The sequence below is a fragment of the Limulus polyphemus genome, unplaced genomic scaffold, assembly GCF_000517525.1.
Source record: "Limulus polyphemus unplaced genomic scaffold, Limulus_polyphemus-2.1.2 Scaffold6318, whole genome shotgun sequence".
NCBI lineage: Eukaryota > Metazoa > Arthropoda > Merostomata > Xiphosura > Limulidae > Limulus > Limulus polyphemus.
This window is the reverse complement of record NW_013671928.1, coordinates 13653-35276: the sequence shown is the minus strand read 5'-3', so window position 1 is coordinate 35276 and position 21624 is coordinate 13653. Positions and strand designations below refer to the sequence as shown.

General features: G+C 33.0%; 1 protein-coding gene and 1 long non-coding RNA gene across 2 annotated transcripts; both read right to left on the bottom strand.

The window, feature by feature from the left end:
- Positions 1 to 2782, bottom strand: LOC106473605. The gene is made up of 4 exons (XR_001291689.2): positions 2657 to 2782; positions 2401 to 2491; positions 616 to 690; positions 1 to 19 (listed from the first exon to the last, which is right to left on the bottom strand). It is a non-coding gene; the product is annotated as an uncharacterized LOC106473605 (long non-coding RNA).
- Positions 2783 to 4538: 1756 nt separating this feature from the next.
- On the bottom strand, positions 4539 to 20022 carry LOC106473606 (pregnancy zone protein-like). The gene is made up of 10 exons (XM_013934287.1): positions 19935 to 20022; positions 19239 to 19389; positions 15270 to 15498; positions 12564 to 12803; positions 11851 to 11902; positions 11453 to 11545; positions 9644 to 9820; positions 7044 to 7282; positions 5739 to 5967; positions 4539 to 4777 (listed from the first exon to the last, which is right to left on the bottom strand). The coding sequence occupies exons 1-10, from the start codon at positions 20020 to 20022 to the stop codon at positions 4539 to 4541; spliced, it is 1737 nt and encodes a 578-aa protein (XP_013789741.1).
- Positions 20023 to 21624: the final 1602 nt, after the last annotated feature.

Sequence of the window (21624 nt, the reverse complement as noted above, 5' to 3'; positions counted from 1 at the left end):
ATCTGCGAATCTTGGGACGCTTTGAAAAAAGTTCGTATTAATTTTTCTTAATGTACTACCCACGTACATAACATTTCACATACAAGTTACTAAATTCCTCTGTTGGCCAAGCATTTTTCCTGTAAGAAATCTGTAATGTTTGCATAGCATGGACAGTTAAATATGCATACTTATTCTTGAGTTAGAATAGGCCTCCAATCTTGAGGGGAAATTACATATGGAATAGATAAGAGCAGCTTCGAAGCAGCAATAGAAACATATCTATAACCCTTTTAAAATGGCTTAATAAAGACAATTTTTAGTATTATACCGTTTTTGGAAGTTGAATACACTCTTTGTTTAATGTTAAATTATCGCACATTATAGGTAATGTTATAATAGTTATTATTAACATTATTATAATAAGTATTATTAACATTATTATAATAAGTATTATTAACATTATTATAATAAGTATTATAAGCATATTTGTGATATTTATTATAAGCATCTTTATAATAGTTATTATAAACGTTGATATAATAGTTGGGATGATAAAAGACGCAACAGAAAAATAAAGTACAGCATTCTTACTGAACATCAAAATCATAGCAAACCTCATAGGGAACCACGTACCTCTGTGAAATACAGGTACACATTATTCTTCTCCACTTCGAAACGCTTTATCTCAGATGATTCATTGAGAACAAGCTAGAGACAAAATAGCAATTTATAAGAACTGGATTAATTTAGAAGTATCTAAAGAATAACAGAGTTAAACTGATAGAACTTTTCCTTGTAGCAATGTAAAAGATATTAGAAATTATCCTAACCTTTTTTATTTTTGAATTATAGTCTTTCATTAAATAGGTACAATATGTGTCAAAATACTTTTATTTTGCACATGTACCATTAAAACCTTGAAATTACGTTAATAAACAATACAAATGAAGGAATTTTAACGACGTGTGCAGGTTGTCTTTAGTTATAATTCAAACAATTGGTTGCCAATATATTCTCATAACTTTAAATTTTCATAATTACTTGAAAATATCTTGATTTCTGCTGGGTTGAAGTGTTTTTTCAGTTGTAGTGTTTTAGGAAATATCATCCATTAGCAACAGCCTATAGCATTAGTATATCATCCAATAAGAACAGTATCTAGAATACGTCTAAAATTATCATTCAATAAAAACAGTCTATAGCATTTAGCTGTTCCTTTTTTTAATTCACACAAGTTTTTATCGGTTGTACAAAATAAAACCCTTTCTTGTTTTGTTCAAAATGTTTTATCCGGTTTACCTGATATCAACAGGAGAGATATAAGATTTCATCTAATGATAAACCAGGTGAAACGTTGTGAACAATATAAACAAAAGTTTTACTATGAACAACCGAAGAAAAACTTATATGAAGTCTATAGCACTTGTACAAGAACTATTATCAAATAGTTAAAGCCTATATTCCAAGTATACGAAATAGCATCTAATATAAACAACCAATAGCACCAATATTCGAAATACCGTCTAATGGAACATCCTATAGCAAAGTTTATCATTTCTTGGCAAGGTTGGATGCAGTTATTGCTACACATAAATCTCGATCGTGCCTTTAGTGTTATTTCAGCACTGAAATAAAAATGGAATATCACACTAGATTTTCAATCTATATTTAATCTAAACTCCAAGTCTGTTTCGTCTACAATGTATCGTACATCATTTAAGGGCTCCATTATACCACACCTCTCTTACTTGCCTAATTTCTAACTCACTTAAAACAGTCTTTTTTACCTCGTAATGTATTTCAAATTCTGTCACATTTCACATACGGACATTTAAAACTGATAGGCCCAGGTAACAAAATTTGAATCCGATTAAGTTATTCTGATCGATACAATTAAGCATGCACTGAATGCCTAACCCATTTTATTTTTGTATTTTAGGCAGGTTTACTTCTTCTTCTATGTTTTCACTTTAAACAGTAACGACCAATGAATGGGAGATAGGGCATCAGTTGTAGTAAGTTTAAACACCTAAGTCCTTTTACGCTTACCATTACTCTAAGTAAAAATCTTTCCATAAGGATATGAAGTAGTTTGTTGAAAGTCTTTGATAAATTGTTTAGGCAGAGTATTCGTGATCAAACTTAGTTGAATGGACGGTAACTGGCTGTTGTAGAAACAAAGTGTAGTCCTCTACACTTGTTTTTGTACAATCGGCAGTTTCCGCCCTTTCAACTAAGTTTCATTAAGTTTGTTGCACTTTAAAAGCTTTAGATGACTTTAAAGTATCATGCATATATATTTTAATAATGATTTTGTTCTTGGTAACTACGAACAGAAATCAATTTTAAAAACACCACATCCACCTATAAATTTATTCAAAATAACTAATGCATTCAAACTTTTTTACAGTAATTTACCTTTTGTAAAGATGTCTTTTCTGGAGTATAACCAGAAACCATATTAATATCGACGACAGACATCCCGGGAGTTTCTAAAGATTGTGGTTGTCTGCAAAAATAAAGAAACTTGTGGCAAAGAGAGAGGGAAAGATATCAAATACATTTTCATCAAATCGACAATTGAAATGGGTTACTGTTTAAGAATCAATCTCTTTTGTGTTTTAATACCAGGGATTATTTGACTTATTCGGAACTTTTTAATTGTTAAACTTACCTGACACAAAAGTGTATAGTACTTTCTTTGCAGTCAGAGGTGGAGTTTGAACCACTGATGGTAAAGTCTTCGCTGTCAAATGTACTGGAGTTCGGAATGTTGTATTTCAGCGTAACCTAGATGTATACAGCCAATTAATGTTGCTTTAATAACACTACTAAGGTAAAGCAGATTTAACAACATGATTTCTGTTTACATTTGATACAGTTGTTAAATGATGAACAGAATATTATTTCATTTAGATAACTGACATACAACAAAGACAGAAGTAAGCATAACTATCTACTTTAAAACATATTCTTCAAACCTAAACATGTGTGATAAAGATTTGAAATCATCTGATAATGAATATCCGCCAGTACGTTTATTGTACGACAAGCCTACCAAAAATATAGCTATGAAGAGCAATTAATGTTATTTATTCATTTAAAGTTATAAGTAGTCGCCCGAAGTATCATACGGTAGGTTTTGTAAGTGTATAAACTCAGTTACTGTCTACTTTTAATAACTTACACATTTGTGCTTTATTAGTTTACTCCCATATGTAGAATTTCTTTGTAGTGACACAAACTGAAAAATTAACTGCTTGAAACATGTATGTAGAGAGTTATTGATGCTTACATTCAGAGTTGATATAGCAGACAAATGAATCATTTCATTGAGGAAATTATTCATGACTGTTTCTGAATTTAGTGCTTATATAGTTTAATGCAAGTATTCATAATACGAACTACAATATAATTTATACAAGTCTTAGAAACGTCGACAAGGTAATACATTTGGCTGAATAACACGTAATCAGTACAGCAAAAGAGCTTTGTAAGAGCAAATGATATATAATTGGAAACTTAGAATAGCAAATTAACTTAGATTACGGTGTTTAAGTCCCGACAATAGTTTCCTCAAAAGACGAATTTTGATATTGAACGAATGATCCTCCCAACAAGTTGAAATGCTGGTGCTACATTTTCTATAGTTTGCAATATATGTACACTTGTAATATTGCTATAAAGAACACAATATTTTAAATGTAACCGATACGAAGTTGCGTTTTTATCTCTCTAAGGATACGGTTGTTGGACTTCACGCCCTTTCATTGTACGCTATGTTTGTTGAATCTGGTCCCACGAATATTCAACTTAACGTAGAAAACGCGGAGATGAAAATGAATTTCTCAGTGAACGATGACAACAGACTTGTCTTACAGAAGATGGCGGTAAAGGAGATTCCCACTGTTCTGAAAGTGACTGCAGAAGGCCAAGGGTGTGTTCTTATCCAGGTTAGTTTACTAACTATTCAAGGCATAATAATTAAGTATGAAGAAACTTCACTTTGTTACTGAGTACATAATTATTCTTAATAAGTTTCTTACATCCGTTGAAAACTAAACATTTCTGAACCATTTAAATAAAGCGCTGTATAGTTGAAAAATTCTACGTTTCCAAATGGCACTCTGCTATATCGAACACCAGACGTCTAATGTTCTTGTATCTTATTAAAAGTTTCATCTATCATTACAATTGTGGACGATTTTTATAGCTGGGAACTGCGCAACCACAAATGTCTTTGTGTTGTCAAGTCTGTTTGAAAATTGTGAAACGTATTATGAGACGAAAGAATAATAAAACTTTAATTATAACGTCTTGAGAAGAGCGCAGCATCACATGTATACTTGTTGAAACCACAAACTAGTACTAGTTATAATAGCGGAAACCGTGATAGATAGAATGAGACTACAATATTTGACCTAAAAAGGTAAGCAATACAACCAATTAATATTTTATGGCTCTTGCATAGATTGGTTTTATATTTGCTAAAAGAAATTAAGAGTTTTAAAAAATAATTCCTGAAATCCGAAGGACACACCTCTTTAAAGAGACGACTATAGATCCAAGTTTAAATGTTGCATCTTCAAGTTCACTTTAACTATACAAACCTGGGTTGACATAAATCCTCCTTGAGAATTGATTTGCGATGTTAGCCAAAGAACAATAGGTTGGGCGTTTCCCACAGCATCCTGTCCTTTTGATGTCATTAAGGCTAACAAAGCGTAACTTGCAATTTCAATGTCCATAGAGTTAGGCTTAGAATCCTTGTCGGTCTTCCAAAATTTCATGTGACCTTAGAAGTAAGCAAACACACGTCAAAATTCAGTGAAATTTCACATAATATTGCTTACATTATACTCTGTATTATCTATAAAGATTTAATTGGTAATGATAAGTGCAAGTAATTGGACTATCTGGCGTGAAGAGACGTGTTGACATTCACAAAGACTTCATAAAGTAAAACACCTAAATAGACTTTCTTATTTGTTTTTCAACATCATCAGGTGATCCAACTTTAAGATCCTAACGTGTCTGAATCTGAGAAAAATATTGCCAAGGTTCATTTATCTGTTATATTTAAGTTATAACATGTGTAAAATTGTATTTTAAGATCCCGATTTTTGTTTCTCCTATAAATTACCGAGCATATTTTATGCACTAATGAGTTCAATAACATAAGATATTTCATATAAAGAAAATAAGAACAATGTAATTTTGTTATGATAACTTAGTGACCACGGTTAAGAAATATATTTTCTAACCTATTCTTAATCGGATGTCTCTTTATTGATTTTTATCGGAAGTTAGTTTACTTTTACGATGGTATCTTCTGATAAATAACTTTTAAATGGTTTTACTTGTATATTTTTGTAATTGATACTATAGGAGTAAGGAGGATAAAAAGATCATATTTCTTATTGTTCATGAGGAAAGCATGCTTTAGAAAAGTTTGTTTGTTTGATATGAATTTCTTGCAAATCTACATGAGGGCTATCTGAGCTAGCCGTCCCTAATTTAGCAGTGATAGACTAGAGGGAAGGTAGCTAGTCATAACTCCCCACTGCCAACTCTTGGGCTACTCTTTTAAAAACTAAAAGTGAGATTGACTGTCACATTATAACGCCCCACGGCTGAAAGTGCGAGCATGTTTGGTGGGATAGGGATTCGAACCCGCGACCCGTAGATTGCAAGTCGAGCGCCCTAAATTCCTGGCCATGTCGAGCCCCTTAAAAAAGTATCTTATGTTTACCAACCTCTAATTTCGGCTCTTTCTTCGAGCTGCTCCAAGTACTCATTCTGTGGTAAGTTTGCCAAAGAAACAGCATAAGCCATCAAAGCTAGAAGGTAGGTAGGGTAAGATTCAATGCTTCTTATACATGAGAAGCCAGACAAGATGACAGGATCGTTCGTAGAGTATCCATATTCCAATAAAGAAGTCAAAACATAAGCTGTCAGGGCTTGATCACTGCCTTCAACTCCACCCTGTATAAGTATTTAAAAAGCGTCCTTCTTATCAATCAGAATTGTGTGATATTTAGAAATAAAAATTTAGTTTTTTATACTAATATCGTTTATAAAAATCACTACATTTGAATCGGCAGTATTGGTACGTTTGGTTTAGGTGAAACATACCAACTTTAGCTTACATTTATATTTAATTATTTCCTTTCTAAAAAATACACAAACTTGAGTAACAAGTCGTAGGTAAAACATTTTTGTTATGAAATGTCTAAAATTGGTGTTTGTTTACTTATAAAAATTTCTCCAGATCAAATCTTACAGTAAAAAATAATTCTATATGAATTGGAAGAATGGTATCAATAAGGTATATAACAAGGAAAACTGTAAACATGGGTGGTTTAGAATTTTCAGTTAAAAATGTTGATTTTGTTGGGTACATTTCCTTACTATTTTTTCAAGTCTTCTACGATGTTTCAAGTGAACTTTTTTAAAATTCGACTTTTATTAAACTGTTGAATTCCAGCAAATATTGTTTATTTTATGTAATATATTGAAGTTAAGGTATTGTAATAAACGCCATTTATCGCTTTGTACATGAATTAACAAATCTCATTTTGCTTTATTTAACTGGTGCAGAAGATGATGTGATTTTAATACAACAATAAAATCCTGACATTGTATATTGTTCCAAAAGATTGAGCGCACTCCATAACTAAAGGTAATTCTCGAAGTATATACTTTAATGTTTGTTTGTTTTAGATTATAGCAACTTAGGGTATCTGTTGTGTCCATTGCGGGTAATCGAACCCAGATTTTAATCGATGTAAGTCCACAAATTTACTGCTTTCCTACCGGGGGATTGCATCTTAACGAAATTACACTAATAAAGAAAATATGATTAGCTAAATGTACTTAAAGATTTAAATACTCACTACTTTTACAGCTCAGAGAATCTGTGTATTATTGCAGATATAGAACATGTAGTTAGAATAGTTAAATTTACAGAACACGTTGGTTAACAAACATTTTGATGCATTGTAAATACAGTCACAATTGACGTCTCTTAAAATAAGCTCTGAGAAAAAGGAAAAATTAACCTTCATAGCTTGATGTATCACATTTCCTACTGAATGAAAGCAGCCATCCTCTCGTCTCTGTTTGACGATCCAATTATACGTTTTCTCCAAGTCCGTATCATCGATAGTGATAAATTTCTTTGCTTGATAAAAGGATTTAGCTACAAAAGCCGTCAACCAAAGACTACCTTCTTTGTCTCTTTCACCAAATGCACTATAAGAACCGTCTTGGTGACGATATTTCAGTTCTCTCTGATAGCCTGATAAAAATAGAAAAAATATGCACAAACCCATTTCCTTACATTTTCAGGGACCACAACACAACGAAACAGTTCTGAACAGATAAGTTCATTCAAGCCTGCGATTACAAAGCATGCAATAAAAATAAAATTATTGAAAGAAAATAAAGTAGAAAACAAATTATATTTTTTAACATGATATAACGAACGTTAGTTAATCAAAGTAAAGTATTTCATTAATTGATAGTTGTTAAACGAAGATCATGAATAATATATTTTAAAAACTAAATGACTCGCACTTTGGAGGGGCTTTTTATCCACATATAAAAATGTGTTCGAATTAATTAACAGCAAATGGAGATACCAATTAGAATAATAAGAATTTGGCTACTCGGCATCTAATGTATTTCATGTAAGGGACCACATACTTAGTAAAGACCTTTCACTAAGAACAAGTGTCATTTATGAGGAAGTTAACATGTAAATGTAAGTGTCCTAAATGCGCTTTGTGTGCGACTCTGCGGGTCTTCTTGTGATGGTTTGTCCCCAAATACAAAGTTACATCGTAAACGTAGGGGTAAGCAATTACAAGTGAAGCACCGATTGCACTACGAGCAAAAATAGTAGGAAAACGTAATGGTTTTGATGAGAATGAGTTTGAATTTCAGGAATGTATTGATACTAATGAAGATAAATACGATGTTGATGATGGTGTGATTGAATCTTCGATTTCGAGCGATGCTGATGAAGTTCAGGATGACCTTGATGTCAGTGCTGTTCTTGTTTCTAGGAAATGGCATTGAAGCCATAAAATGAAAGCTTCAATCGATGCCACTGATGCTGTTGATACTCCATATTATCTTGGTTTAGATTCCAGCTCAGCTAATAATCTACCTGGTATCCCGATAGGTTGGACCTACCATCGAAAATTGAAATTCGTCAACGTGTCACTGCCATAGTAGCGCAGTACAAGAAGCATGGGTTAATTGAGACTGTCCACAGGGGCGTTCAGATTTCATTTATAAATCTTTGGGAAATTTAGCTGTTTAAACAGACTTCATAATTACACCTATAGCAGTTTTGGCAAAATTCACCATCAATCATATGGGCTACAAGGAAATTGCCACTTATCCAACTGTTGCTAAGGGTAAGTCGTTCGTGTCTTAATTGAACAGCAAGCATAAAAAGCAAAACAATAGGAGAGTGCAAAGCACCAATCAAGATTAAACTCTTGGTTAAGTCTCTTATCTTTGTTTACTACCAGGTTTCGTATTGTTTGGTAATGCATTAAATCGCTTGTCTTTCGTCATTTTTTCTAAACTCAAAATCAAACACACGGGATTATTTGCCTTGACTAGTTAAAGCCTACAAATGCCACTTTGAACATTTTCGCGTTTAAACTTTACAAGCCGTCCTCTAGCTACTACTAAAGAACGCTGTCCTGACTCGTGATGGGTGTGTGTTAAAAGATCAGTAGGAGTATATTAACTAGCTTAAAGCTACTTGGCAATGCTTTATGGAAAATAAAGTGATCACACTTGAACCTTTAGGTCTTTGACCTGCTCGTTTAGCCAATATATCGTGTACGCACCGTTCAGATCAAAAATACAAACTAACTTTTCGATAGGAAATACTACAGATGGGTAATCCTTTTACGAGTCGTTTCTCCCCTTTTCTTAGGGCAATTTCCTTCTAGTAGTACGTAGTTTTGTAATTTAAAACTTCGATAGACCATAAAACCGAAATGACATCCAGTTTGAATATTCTCATTATTTCATGATTTAGAAAGGTTTTAATTCATTGTAATTTTCTCTTTGACAAAAATTCGAAAAAGCTCTGAAGATGGTTCGTTATTAAACACAATAGGCTATATGTGCTGTGACCACCACGGGTATCGAAACCGGGATTTTAGCGTTGTAAGCCTTCAAACTTACAACTGAACCATTGGGGACAGCTGTGAAGTAAAATGTTATTTTTTCCATGATTATAGCAGCAGACAACGTCAGTGGTGAAAAATAGAAAATGCCTACTTACTCCCAAAATATTCTAAATAATTATAACTTCATAAATTGTGATGGATATTTACCGAGCATTTTCGAATCTTCTACAACATATGAAACAAAATTAGACAAATTAACTGAAAACAATACAAAGGGTAGTTAAAATTGATATAATAGAAAGATAATTATTAGGTCAACATTTCGGTAAAATGATCTTCATATGGACCCATCTGATTAATTTGGATCAGAATAGTGGCCATATAGCTCTTTAAAATTATTTTAACTTTGTTTTTATATTTTCAGATATTAAAACACCGTTGCTGTTTTCGTTTTTAGACACGACTCATTTAACACGTTAACTTTGACCTCTTTTATAGCTCACCAGTTTGCATGAAATTTATGGTTTTAGTTTTCAGGTCATCAGTAACACGATTAGTTGATGTGAGATAGTTCAAAACGAAGATGTTAGGCGCGAAAAGGATCATGTTTTGTTCTCCACATCCAACAGGTAAACGCACAAGACTTTCTAGTCCGTTAAGAGCTGGGCCCATGAGGTCCCCTGTAAAAAACAAACAAAACTGAATGTGCTATGAATACTGCATAACTTAAACTTGTTAGTTAATAAATAAAAAAAAAACGTGTTACCGTAAACTTGCGGTTAGCTAAAGCTGAATGAAAATAATTTTCCAAGTATTTTAGATATATTGATGTATAAGATAAGATTTATACAAAATAGTGAAGAAAGAATTGTTCTTTATTAAAAATGTATGTTTAGAAAATATTAGGTTTGGTATAAAGTTCAAAATATAAAATGACTCTTTGTTTGCAGAAAACAAATCAATTTAACGATACTGTTTTCCTTCATTAGATATAAAGTTGAAAAATGAATAAAATTTTAAAGTGCGTTCATTAGTGATGTCTCTAAGTATAATGATTTTGCAAGGAACTCGACACTACAAAACATAGAAAAAAACATTGAAAAACAATCTAATAAGTATAGAATATAACATGTGAATGATGTTTTAAGAATTTATTAAAACTATAAAATCGCCTTATAAAACAAAGATAGTTACATCGTGTAACTACAAAGAATAGAAACAAAAATTTAAAACAAAGATGTGTAAAGATTGGAATTAGGTTAATAATTTAAAGCTTCAAATTTTACATAAATAGCTGACAGTTGTTTATCAAAGGGATAGAGCAAAACTTATACTAATTACTGATAGAAACATTATTAAAGATTCGTTAAGGACCGAATATAAGTGGGTTGAAATTGACGATAAGAATCGACATATTAAATTGGTAGCACAGTAATTATTTCTTTTTATATACTCAGTTTCAATTATTGTTTCTAAAACGGTTAGTCTTGTTGAATTACTGTAATCTGATAGAATCAGGGTAATCTGATAGAAGAAAAGGACAGATCTGAGCGTATCTGAATGTCATGCGCTTGTAAATGAATTTAAGCTAAGGTATGCTATTCATGGAATATTCAACATGCATTATTTTTAGAAAGTGTTTACCAACAGAGGTGAAACTAATCCATGTAACGAGTTTTCAGGAAGAGAATTTATAACTAAGTTTCTCGTTTCTTTACTGGACGATGCTTATTAAAGAGCATTATCAAATCTACAGCAGTAGAGCTGAAGAGGTGATGATGTTGGGAGTGAGGAGTAAGCTCCTGATTGCTTGATTACTGTCATATTTTATATATATGTGGAATCTGTGATTAGGTGATTTCACATATTCAACATTCATTGATTAATAATGGCTGGAGACGGCTTCATCATGACAAAACCTTGTCGAAACGTTGTACATTTGCTGTTATATTAAAGTTTTTCTTCATTACCCATTTAAGCTGTCTCCAGCCATTATTAGTCTCAAAGTGGGTTCCTCGTCATCGAATTCATTGATTAAAGTTAAAAAGTTACCACACAGCTTGGTGATATTAAGCTAGAATAAGTATAAAAAGAGAAAAAACTTGTACAAATGTTATTACGTTTTATGTTAAGACCAAGTTCTGACGTTGTATCAGAACCCGTATCCATACTAACCAGAGAGATATTTTATCTAACAAAGCAACCAACTACATGATCTCGTTGGAATCCTCATTTAATTTTGGGTAATGATTCAATGTTTAACGATAGAAGAACTTTGTTATAGAAGATAGAAATATAGCAAATCAACTCACCAGATACAGCAACAAATGCACGCGCTGATTGGTGTACCACGTTGCTTGGTGGTTTTAATTCAAAGTTTTCCATATACTGTTGAGTTTGAAGCTCTGTGGCGTGTAAAGATAAAAAAGCAGTCAGTTAAGTTGGGAATGGTTAAATTAATTATGATTTTCTTTTCGAAATATTATTAACGAAAGTAAACGATTTATAACATTAGCTCCAAAAATCCCAGCTGTGTACGGCACAAAATCTGAAATAAACATTTATCATCAAATAAGTAGCTAAAATATTTTGCCTATACGAACAACCATCAGATTCTGTGTTATCACAATATCCATAACATTGGTTAATTCAGTGGCGTAGCTTGTTTTTTTTTATACGTATATAGCACTAAGATGTTTTTGTTATTTACCTTTCAGACAAGCATACGTTGTTTTGGTTTCTTCTTTAGGAAAACCTTCTGCCTGTAAGAAAAAAGGTTATTCTAATTCAAAAATATGGAAAATTTGAAAATTAAATCATAATTAAAAAAGCAAGAAACACTTTAGGATCTTAGAAATAGACAGAAAATTTACAATTTAAGAGACCAATAAACCGAGTGATTTCGGAAAGATTTGTTGTTCGGAAAACGCTCGGAGTATCGTCTAACGTATGGGTCAAAGACAGTAAACTATGATTTTTGTGACTATTAGATAGAACTTATTAAAACAGGATTGTGTTGTTTTACAGAAACTTACAAACCAAAAATTTCAAAGAATTCTATATGAATCACCTGTATCAAACTTTTCTTGAAAAAAAAAAAAACTTAAATATTGCTAATGTCTAATGAAAATTGTAATACCATATTTTTGTAATGTTCATTCACATATTTTTGTTAATTAAACAAGTATTCATTTGTACACAAGTGGTGAACATCTTCAGCACCGATAAAACAAAAAAAGATTTATACAAAAAAGGCAAATCTTGTATAGAAAGAAAAGATTTCGATTCCCATAAAAACTACATTTGTTGTTGTCATATTGTAACACAAAATTTTATTATAAGAGTTAAGTAATTTAGAATGCTTCCAGTCTATGAATGGAAATTCTTAAGGTAAAATTTTAATAGATTATTAGATAAATTTACCTCGACCAGTAAATGTCGTGTTATGGCATCCGCAGCTTTGAGAGATGTTGTAATTTTGTTCTCACAGAGGTCGTTGTTATCTATGTTCTGGGCTCCAACGGTAAGATTGACAAGTCCCAGAGTTTTCGCTCGAATTTTGAAAGGATATGTGTAGCTGTCTTTTCCACAGACACAGAACTCTTTCTCTGTGGAGGCGCCAATAATCATAAAATCTTGGCTGTCATCAAGAGATATTCTAACCTTTAGAAAATCACAAGAATTAATACGTAGTGTCTTATGTTTAATTCTCTATCAATCATCTTTGCAAGTAAAATATTTCTCTAAATCAAAATGTTCTAATTCATTTGTTATTAACCAACAGAATATCCTCATATTTCATACTCACAAATCATTATTCTAAGAGTTTAATCTCTTCTGTGTATGTTCAAACTGTAGAGGTAATGTTAATTATAGAATACAACTGATTTGTTGCAGATTATAGTTATAACTTTTATATATCTTTGAAGTCCTAGTATAGCGAAAATGTATCTTTTCTAACATTTAAACAATAATTTACTCTGATACTGAAGCTATTTTCGTATATTTTACTTAAATAAAATTAAGTGCTCTAATTCTGAAAATGGTCATCGCAGGTTGGTTTTACAGTTTGGTGGAGCATTTTTACTTTTACAGAACACATCTTATTTTTATATTCTTCAACTCTGTATATTAATCCACGAGCAAAATATAATATTAATTTATGTTAATATTCGCTGTCCTTTGAAAAACTGATAACGGTGTAATTTTGTTCGGTGATAATGTTCGCGATGTTCCATTCACAATTTCTTGGAACAACAAAGATGTTTGTTATCTAAATTTATAGTTTGTTTGAAATGAAACAAAAAGCTATACCAGGGGTTATCTGTGCCCTGACCACTACTGGTATCGAAAACCAGTTTCTATCGTTGTAACTGTGCCATTGGGGGCTAAATTGAAAGTCAAAAGGTTCACAATAAAGCTTGGTTGCTATCTAATTTGAAATTTCGAAAAACAAGAAATATCTGATCAATTTTTTTGGTCAGATTGAATACTTGCATCGCTTACAAACTTTTGGAGAAACTTAATAAAAAAATTAAGTATAAGAAAATTTTAATAGCAGCAAAGGATGACGAAATATTGTAGTGAGTTATTTAAACCCTAAAAGAAAGATGTAACGGTGAGCTAAATACGTGAGCTTACAGCCATATTCTTCATATTAACAGCTTGTAATTGTATTTTTATGTTTGACCTGCCCCAATATTCGAATGTGTTCCCCTTTAAATATACCCCCCAGTGGCACAGCGGTATGTCTGCGGACTTACAACGCTAGAAACCGCATTGTGTAGTTTTGTGCATAACTAAAAACAATCACTTTACATATTTCTCTTGAGATCCACATCACGGATTTCGTACCCTCATATTTTGAAGCGTTGAAAAACTTAAAAAAACTCTTAGAAGCAATGCAGTTAGAAGATATATAATACATGAAACGTATTTTTTACCCAAAATCAGATTTATGACCTCAAAGTTTTAATTGCTATGGTTTTTCGGCGCTAAACTTTTACACAACATAAACCATAATTTTCGCAGCTTTGTTTATTTTGTTTTAATTCGAATGTACAACTAAACAGACACTTGATTTATGAACAAACATAAAAAAAATTGCACTGCCCGGCATGACCAGATGGTTATGGAGGTCGACTCGAAATCTACGTGTCGCGGATTCGAATCCCCGTCCCACCAAACATGCTCGTCCTTTCACCCGTGAGGGTGTTATAGTATGACGGTCAATTCCACTCTTCGTTGGTAAAAGAGTAGCCCAAGAGTTGGCGGTGGGTGGTGATGACTAGCTGCCTTCCGTCTAGTCTTACACTGCTAAATTAGGGACGGCTAGCGCAGATAGCCCTCGTGTAGCTTTGCACGAAATTTAAAAGAAACAAACAAACTTCTTACATTACTGCCCTCACGTGAGCCAGCGGGAAATTGCGGACCTACAAGGCTAAAATTCGGCATTTAGTCATCCCCTAGCTGGGATAGCAGCTTTGCACTAAAAGAAACCAGAACCGGAAGTGTTTGTTTGTTTATTTGAAGATAAGCACAAAGCTACATTATGGGCTATCTGAGCACTGACCACCACGAGTATCGAAACCCGGTTTCTAGCGTTGTAAATCCGCAGACATACCGCTGTACCACATGGGGGCATGAAGGAAGAAAAAATTATCATGGTGTTAGTCTTTATTATAAACATCCAAATTCACTTCAACTAAATATTTTTTTTTCTATGCTGCAGTGGGACAGCGGTAGTTATGGACTCACAATGCTAAAATCAGTAGTTCGATTTTTCAGGATAGACAAAATGCAGATAGCTCATTTTATAGCCTTACGCTAAAACAACAAGACTTATAAATTATTGACTTTCAAATGTTTAACAACACTATATATATATATATGTATGTATATATACATATTTACACACACAATGATAAACGAGATATAGAATTAACTTTACTTACACTTTACACTAATATTTCACATCTTGTTAAATAAAACTTGTTTGTTAATTACTGGCATGGATTATAATTGACAATATTTTTGTGACACCAACGCAACCTGCTTAATATACAAAACTCAATTCATTTTAAATTTATACACTACTATTAATTATTCATGCAAATATAATGAACTCACAGGTATACATTCTGATAAGTAGTTGAAAATGGTAACAGCCAGTTGGGCTATCTCCCCTCGAATAATGGAGTAAGGTATGGTGAAGGAAAGGAAGAACGGCTGGAAACCAACGACACTGGTTATGTTGCTGACCCCTAATCCTCTGTTTCGATCCATGCAAACAGCGTTACCAATCCATTCTGTTATAGTATGAGGAAGGTGACGCTTGAAAATCGTTTGCCCATCCTCTCTAGAAAACAGACAAATACATAATAAACATTTAATAACACCTATTCATAAGTTTTATAGGATTGAAAGACAATGACACTTTTTCAAATATCATATTTAACACCTCCAAGATATTCTAACTTCGGTTTCAAGATAAGACAGTTGAGCTGTTGATGCAGATTGATTTTTCATTCCCGTTTGCTTAATCTGTACATAAACTACTGCTATGGTGTTTTACAATAGATTACAACCTTAAACCTAGAGATGATTGTTCCTATACTTGAATAATTCTTACATTTATGTATCTTTAAAATATGAGAAACAGTAGGAACAAAACTACAGTTTTGGTCAACTGTTCTATGTTGATGTTATTGTCTATGTTCATGGAGTATTTATTGAGTAAATGTCTAATCAGTAATAGAGAAGGTGGCGTAAGATCGGAAAAACATGTACGAGTTGTTATTTTGGTCTGTGTAAGTTATTTAGAGCATTTGTTCGTCAAAATACACAAACACAACTGTTTTATATAAAAAAAGTGTGCTTTTGGTATAATATTTGTCGAAACAGATCAACGCTTTGTTCAAACAATTTCTCTGTACTTGATGTAGAGCCATGACTCGTCACGTGTCTGAAGTAACAGGTCGTCAGATTGTTCGACTCTCCAGAAATGGTAAGAAGCAAATGGACATTGCCAGAACAGTAGGGTACCCCCAGTGAACTGTATCCCGAATCCTGAAACTTCATCGAACTACATGAATAATTGTTTAAGGGAAATTTACTAGTAGACGCCAAAAAACTAATGCTCGAGGTGACTGTGTTTTGTTCAGGTTAATATGTCAAGATCGCATGAAGTCTTACAAACCCTTATGATAGGGATGGCATGAACACATTCTTTCCAGGTAATCTAGAAGAAAACAAGGTTATTTTGCAAGTATGGTTATCTGCAAACCGATATACTAACCAGAATTCACCTCCATCACCGTGTTAATTGGCCAACTTACAGTTAGGACATTGAAGACATATAATCTTTTCAGATCTTGTTTCCGGCTTGTTAAAACTGATGATAGGTCTTTCCAACAAGGAACACACAGGAGGTATTGCAGTAAATGTTAGGGAAGCTCTCTCAGGCGTCAAATGGAGACAATATTTCTCCCATATGCTAGGGCATGGTTTGGCAATAACTTTGTGATCCTTGATGAAAATGCCTCTGCTCCCAGTGCGCGTATTGAACAAGATTATCTCGACCAGGAGGAAGTTAACTATTGCCATGGCCGTGAACACATTCATTCCAGGATATCCAGAAGAACAGTGAGACGGAAAAGTAGGTTATTTTGCAGGAATGGTTATCTGCAAACTGATAATAACCAGAATTCACCTCCATCAACGTGTTACTTGGGCAAGACAACATGCCAACTTACAGTTAGAATACTGCGGACAAGTCACCTTTCCGACTTTTTAAAGCTAATGGTAGGATTCCTGATCGTCGTTTACCAGGAGAACAAGTGAGGGAAGATTAGATTTGCTAGGTATAGTCCAGAAAAGCTTTAATTGCACACAGTGTTTCACAACCCTTGGTCATGTCCCAAAGGAAATGACAGTGTGCCCGCCTTATATCCTCCCAACAACACTACCAGTTTTCCACACTGTCATTCACGACATTGCATGTGCTGGTGGCAAACCCACAACACCAATATAGTCATTACACGAGTGTCTGTTGTCTTATCGCCCCCAGTGACACAGCGGAATGTCTGCGAACGTACATCGCTAGAATCCGGGTTTCGATACCCGTGGTGGGCAGAGCACAGATAGCCCATTGTGTAGCTTTGTGCTTAATTACAAACAAACTGTTGTCTTATCAGCCTAAACACCGCATGCATAACAGAATACCAAGGACGCATATGCTAGACTTGTGGGCCGCATCGTGCATGTGATACATACTCAATCTGTTAGGAAAAGCAGTTGTAGGTAAGTAGCCTCTAGCCGCAAACAAGGGACAATTGTGGAACAGTAGGACGTCTGTTCTTTTTTAGGAAAGCCTTAGGGTGTTTCAGAAAGGTGGAAGGTTTGTTTATTTGTAATTAAGCATAAAGCTACACAATGGACTGTCTGTGCTCTGCCCACCACGGGTATTGAAACCAGGTTTCTAGTGGTGTAAGTCCGCAGACGTACCACTGTGCCACTGGGGAGCGAAGGTGGAGGGACTGGAGGGTGTTTACAAAATTTCTATTGGTGTACCAAGAAAGCTCCAGAATACTCTACCAAGTTCTTAAAATATTGATCGAATGTGGTTAGAACCGGTTTGGGCACACAAAAATTAGCTTAGCAATTGAGAGTAAAAACCACGAATATAATAAGAAAGTTTGTGTGCTAAACATTTTGAAATATTTTTTATCCTTACAAACCTATCTTATATAAATACGTACTAATATTTAATTTATAAAGCTTTAGATAATGATAAGAAACTGATGTAATTAAACAATATTGAAAAAAGATGTAGTCTAACAAAACTAAATTTCAACAGAAATAAAGAACTTTTTATTAAGTATGAGAGGATTCATTTAGAGCCATATTCATAAGTGACCATTTTATATATATTGCGAAAAGGTTTAACGCACATGGTAATCACGGGTTAAAAGAATAACGACACATCACTAAACTACCCCATTATAACGAAAGGGTCGAGGATTTGTTTGGATGACGCTATTTCGATAAATGAAAACCGAGTTAATAGTATAAAATATCTTAGTTATTTTTTAACACACTCGACAGTTCGGAGAGCAAGTGTCGCAAATGCCTTTGAACTTTAAGATCATCTCCAGTAGTACAAACTTCTAACTTTCTAAGCATTACATCTACTAACATTAGCTAGAACATTTGAAATATAGTGAATTTTAATATACGGAATAATACGTATATAATCAATGCACATACATGCTAGAGAAATTTCAAAATGACACAATTCATTCTAATCTATAAACATGTAAGAAAAATGTATCTAATTAGCTATATTTATTACTGGGTTGATTTTTTTTCTAAGGTGTTGCTTGTTATGGTTGAAAGTTAATATCAGAACATGAAACATATATATATATACATATATTCTAAATATATTACACAATCATCTGTATTATATCAAGGCGTACTAGCGATTATTCAGTGCTGCACAGTGCTGACGAAATTATTACATAAAATACATCATTTTTATTATAGATGTATGAGGCAACAAATGAATGACCGTGTCAGTATTACTGAAACATATATTTTTTGGCGCGTACATCTATAACAAAAAATGTTGTATTTATATATATATATATATATATGTATCCTTAAGATAATTTTTCGTATTACACCATTAAGAAGTTCATAAGTAAAGGTCATAACGCCCTTTCAGTTGTTAATCTACTGAAAATCCACCACCATAACTTTTGCTTAATAATATTTTAACGACTAAGGTTTTTTTTTACATTTGTTTATATTGTTATTCGTCCTTAAAATGTATTATGGTGACAGTTCAGTGAGAAAATTTACAGCCAAACAAATACAAACTCTTTTTAACCATTATTCAGTTTTTTTTTCCCACAAGGCTTTGAGTATACTTGTTTCAAGTATGAAAATAAGTATCACACGCTCAAAAATGAACAAAATCTAGATGCCATCAAAGAAGACAATATGGTGGGTTGTATCTAACTTTTGGAAATATATTTTTTAAGAAAGACATATCTTAACCAAATTTAAACGCCAAATGGAAAGTGAGCATCTTACCCAATAGCTTGTAATTCCCAAAGCCATGTTTCAGGAAAATAAGTTCGAATGTCTACCGATGCCAGAGTGCTTTTTGATGGTTCTACAGGCTTATGTGGCCTTTTGGTTGTTGTAGGTATACTTGTTGCATGGTTTGATAGATGAATTGAATCTTTATATGAAAAAAAAATAATAATTATATGATTTGTTAAGGAAATACAGAAGGTATGATTTTAAAACGAAAATGTGGGCATGGGGGATATCCTGCCTACGATAAATGATCTGAATAACACAGATACAAAACAGGACTGCTCGTACGGAAGTTCAAGTATGGGCCAGAATTTGGATGCTAGAACCCACAAGTCCCGAAACCCAATGCCACTCATGGTCCACAGACAGTTGTCGGTGTATTAGTTACCCTTATAACCATTAATAATGTAATTAAAAGATGTTATTTATGATGTCTTATAGGTTATAATAAAAAACAATTAAGGAGATAACAGAATATATTTGTTATTATTATGGTTGTGTTTATCGTTCATTTATTATTACTTCTATCATTTAGCTTATCTATTAATTTCTAGTTGCATTAAAACGCTAAACTCACTTTCTACATACTCATTTATATCTTGAGTAAATATATACGTGTGTATGGTAAAACTGACAGAGCTGTTTGTAACCTGCTTTAACCATGCATTTCCTCTACCTGTAACCTACCAGCTGACCAGATAAGTTGAAGAGAAAAAACTGTAGAAGTAAGTTCAACACATATTAGCAAACAGACAAAAGGATAAGGCATATACATATGTATTTGGATAGCTGCACAAGTAATGAAAAACACAAGTATGAAATAACAGGCAGGTGGACATCAACCTTCACCAAAAAACGTGCTTAATCTTTCTATAAGATAGCCACAAAGCATATGCATTGTACGACACATAAAGGAACAGACATAAATACAGACAAACAAACGGACATGAGACAGACAAATGATTCATATTAACTGTATTAATACTTTTGTAAGTTTGCTGAATTAACAAAAAGCATGAATATGGACTTGCAAACTACTAAACGAACAGAGAGGGAGCCAGAAAGGCATACGTCGGAGAAATATTTTTCATTTCTATCAAAACTTGATAGGTGCTCCCTACAAAAAATGATTATTATGACTTCAGAGAGACTCAAAAATGTTGGTTTTTAACACTCCGGTAACTGTAATCTTGAAATATTTCTTTAAGCCATGTAACTGTATTCAGCACTGTGTAACGATGAGAAATAAATAAAGAAAGGAAATCGTAACTGATATAAAAAAATATATATATCATTTTTTAAGAAAATACAAATGGTATACTTTTAAAAGGAAAATGTGTTCGCTGAGAATGTGTCGTCTATGAGAAATGATCCAAATAACACAGATACAAAATAAAACGGTTCACAAAGAAGCTCAAGTAGGAGCCAGGATTTAGATTTCAGAAGTCGCGAAACCCATTGCCACTCATAGCCCATAGCCAACTGTTGGTGTGGAAATTACTCCTAAAAACTATTAATAATGTCATTGAAAAGATCTTATTTATAAAGCCAAATAGGTGTTAATGAAAAATACCAAACCTTCACCCATAGACTAATATAACAAAATAAAAACTTCGTTGTTGTTGTTTTTCCCTTGACACTGTTATATGATATAAAGTTAGTTTTGATTCACATATATATGTGTGAGTGTTTGTATATAAGTTATATTTTTACGAGTTTTATCTATTTATTGTATTCTTTATACACCATGTTTTTGAATTTTTATCACTGTTTATTTTTATTATGCAAAATATCCCATAGATTACTTCCCGCATCCTGATATACCCATAGACCCGCTTTTCCCAATCAGCCAAGTAGCATCATTTGGTGAATTAGGATTTGCTTCATTTATTTACTCCTCATCGTTACACAGTGCTGAATCCAGTTAGGTGGTTTAAAGAAATATTTCAAGATTACTGTTACCGGAGTGTTAAAAGCACCAACATTTTGTGAGACTCTCTGAAGTCATAATAATCAATTTTAGATGTGGATCTACCGTGAAGAATGGTTATGAGCAGTAATATAAGGCATTTTTATAAAATATATCAGCTTGTATATATAACATTAAAACGTGACTATTTCTGTATTAGTTCAATGTAAATGCAGCCACAGGATGCAATACACTGACGTAAATAAATCACAGCTTTTCATAAAATGTTTATACAATTGTAAAAAACGTTCCCTGTCGTATGTATTTCTGGCTGTCCCTCAATTCGTTCATCATGCTTCTTCTTGTTAATTTAGCAAAATTACATAAGTAATATTACGATTAATGTGTATCACGTGTCTGTCTTATGTCCATCTGCTGGTTGGTATTTATGTCTTTACGTCTGTCAGT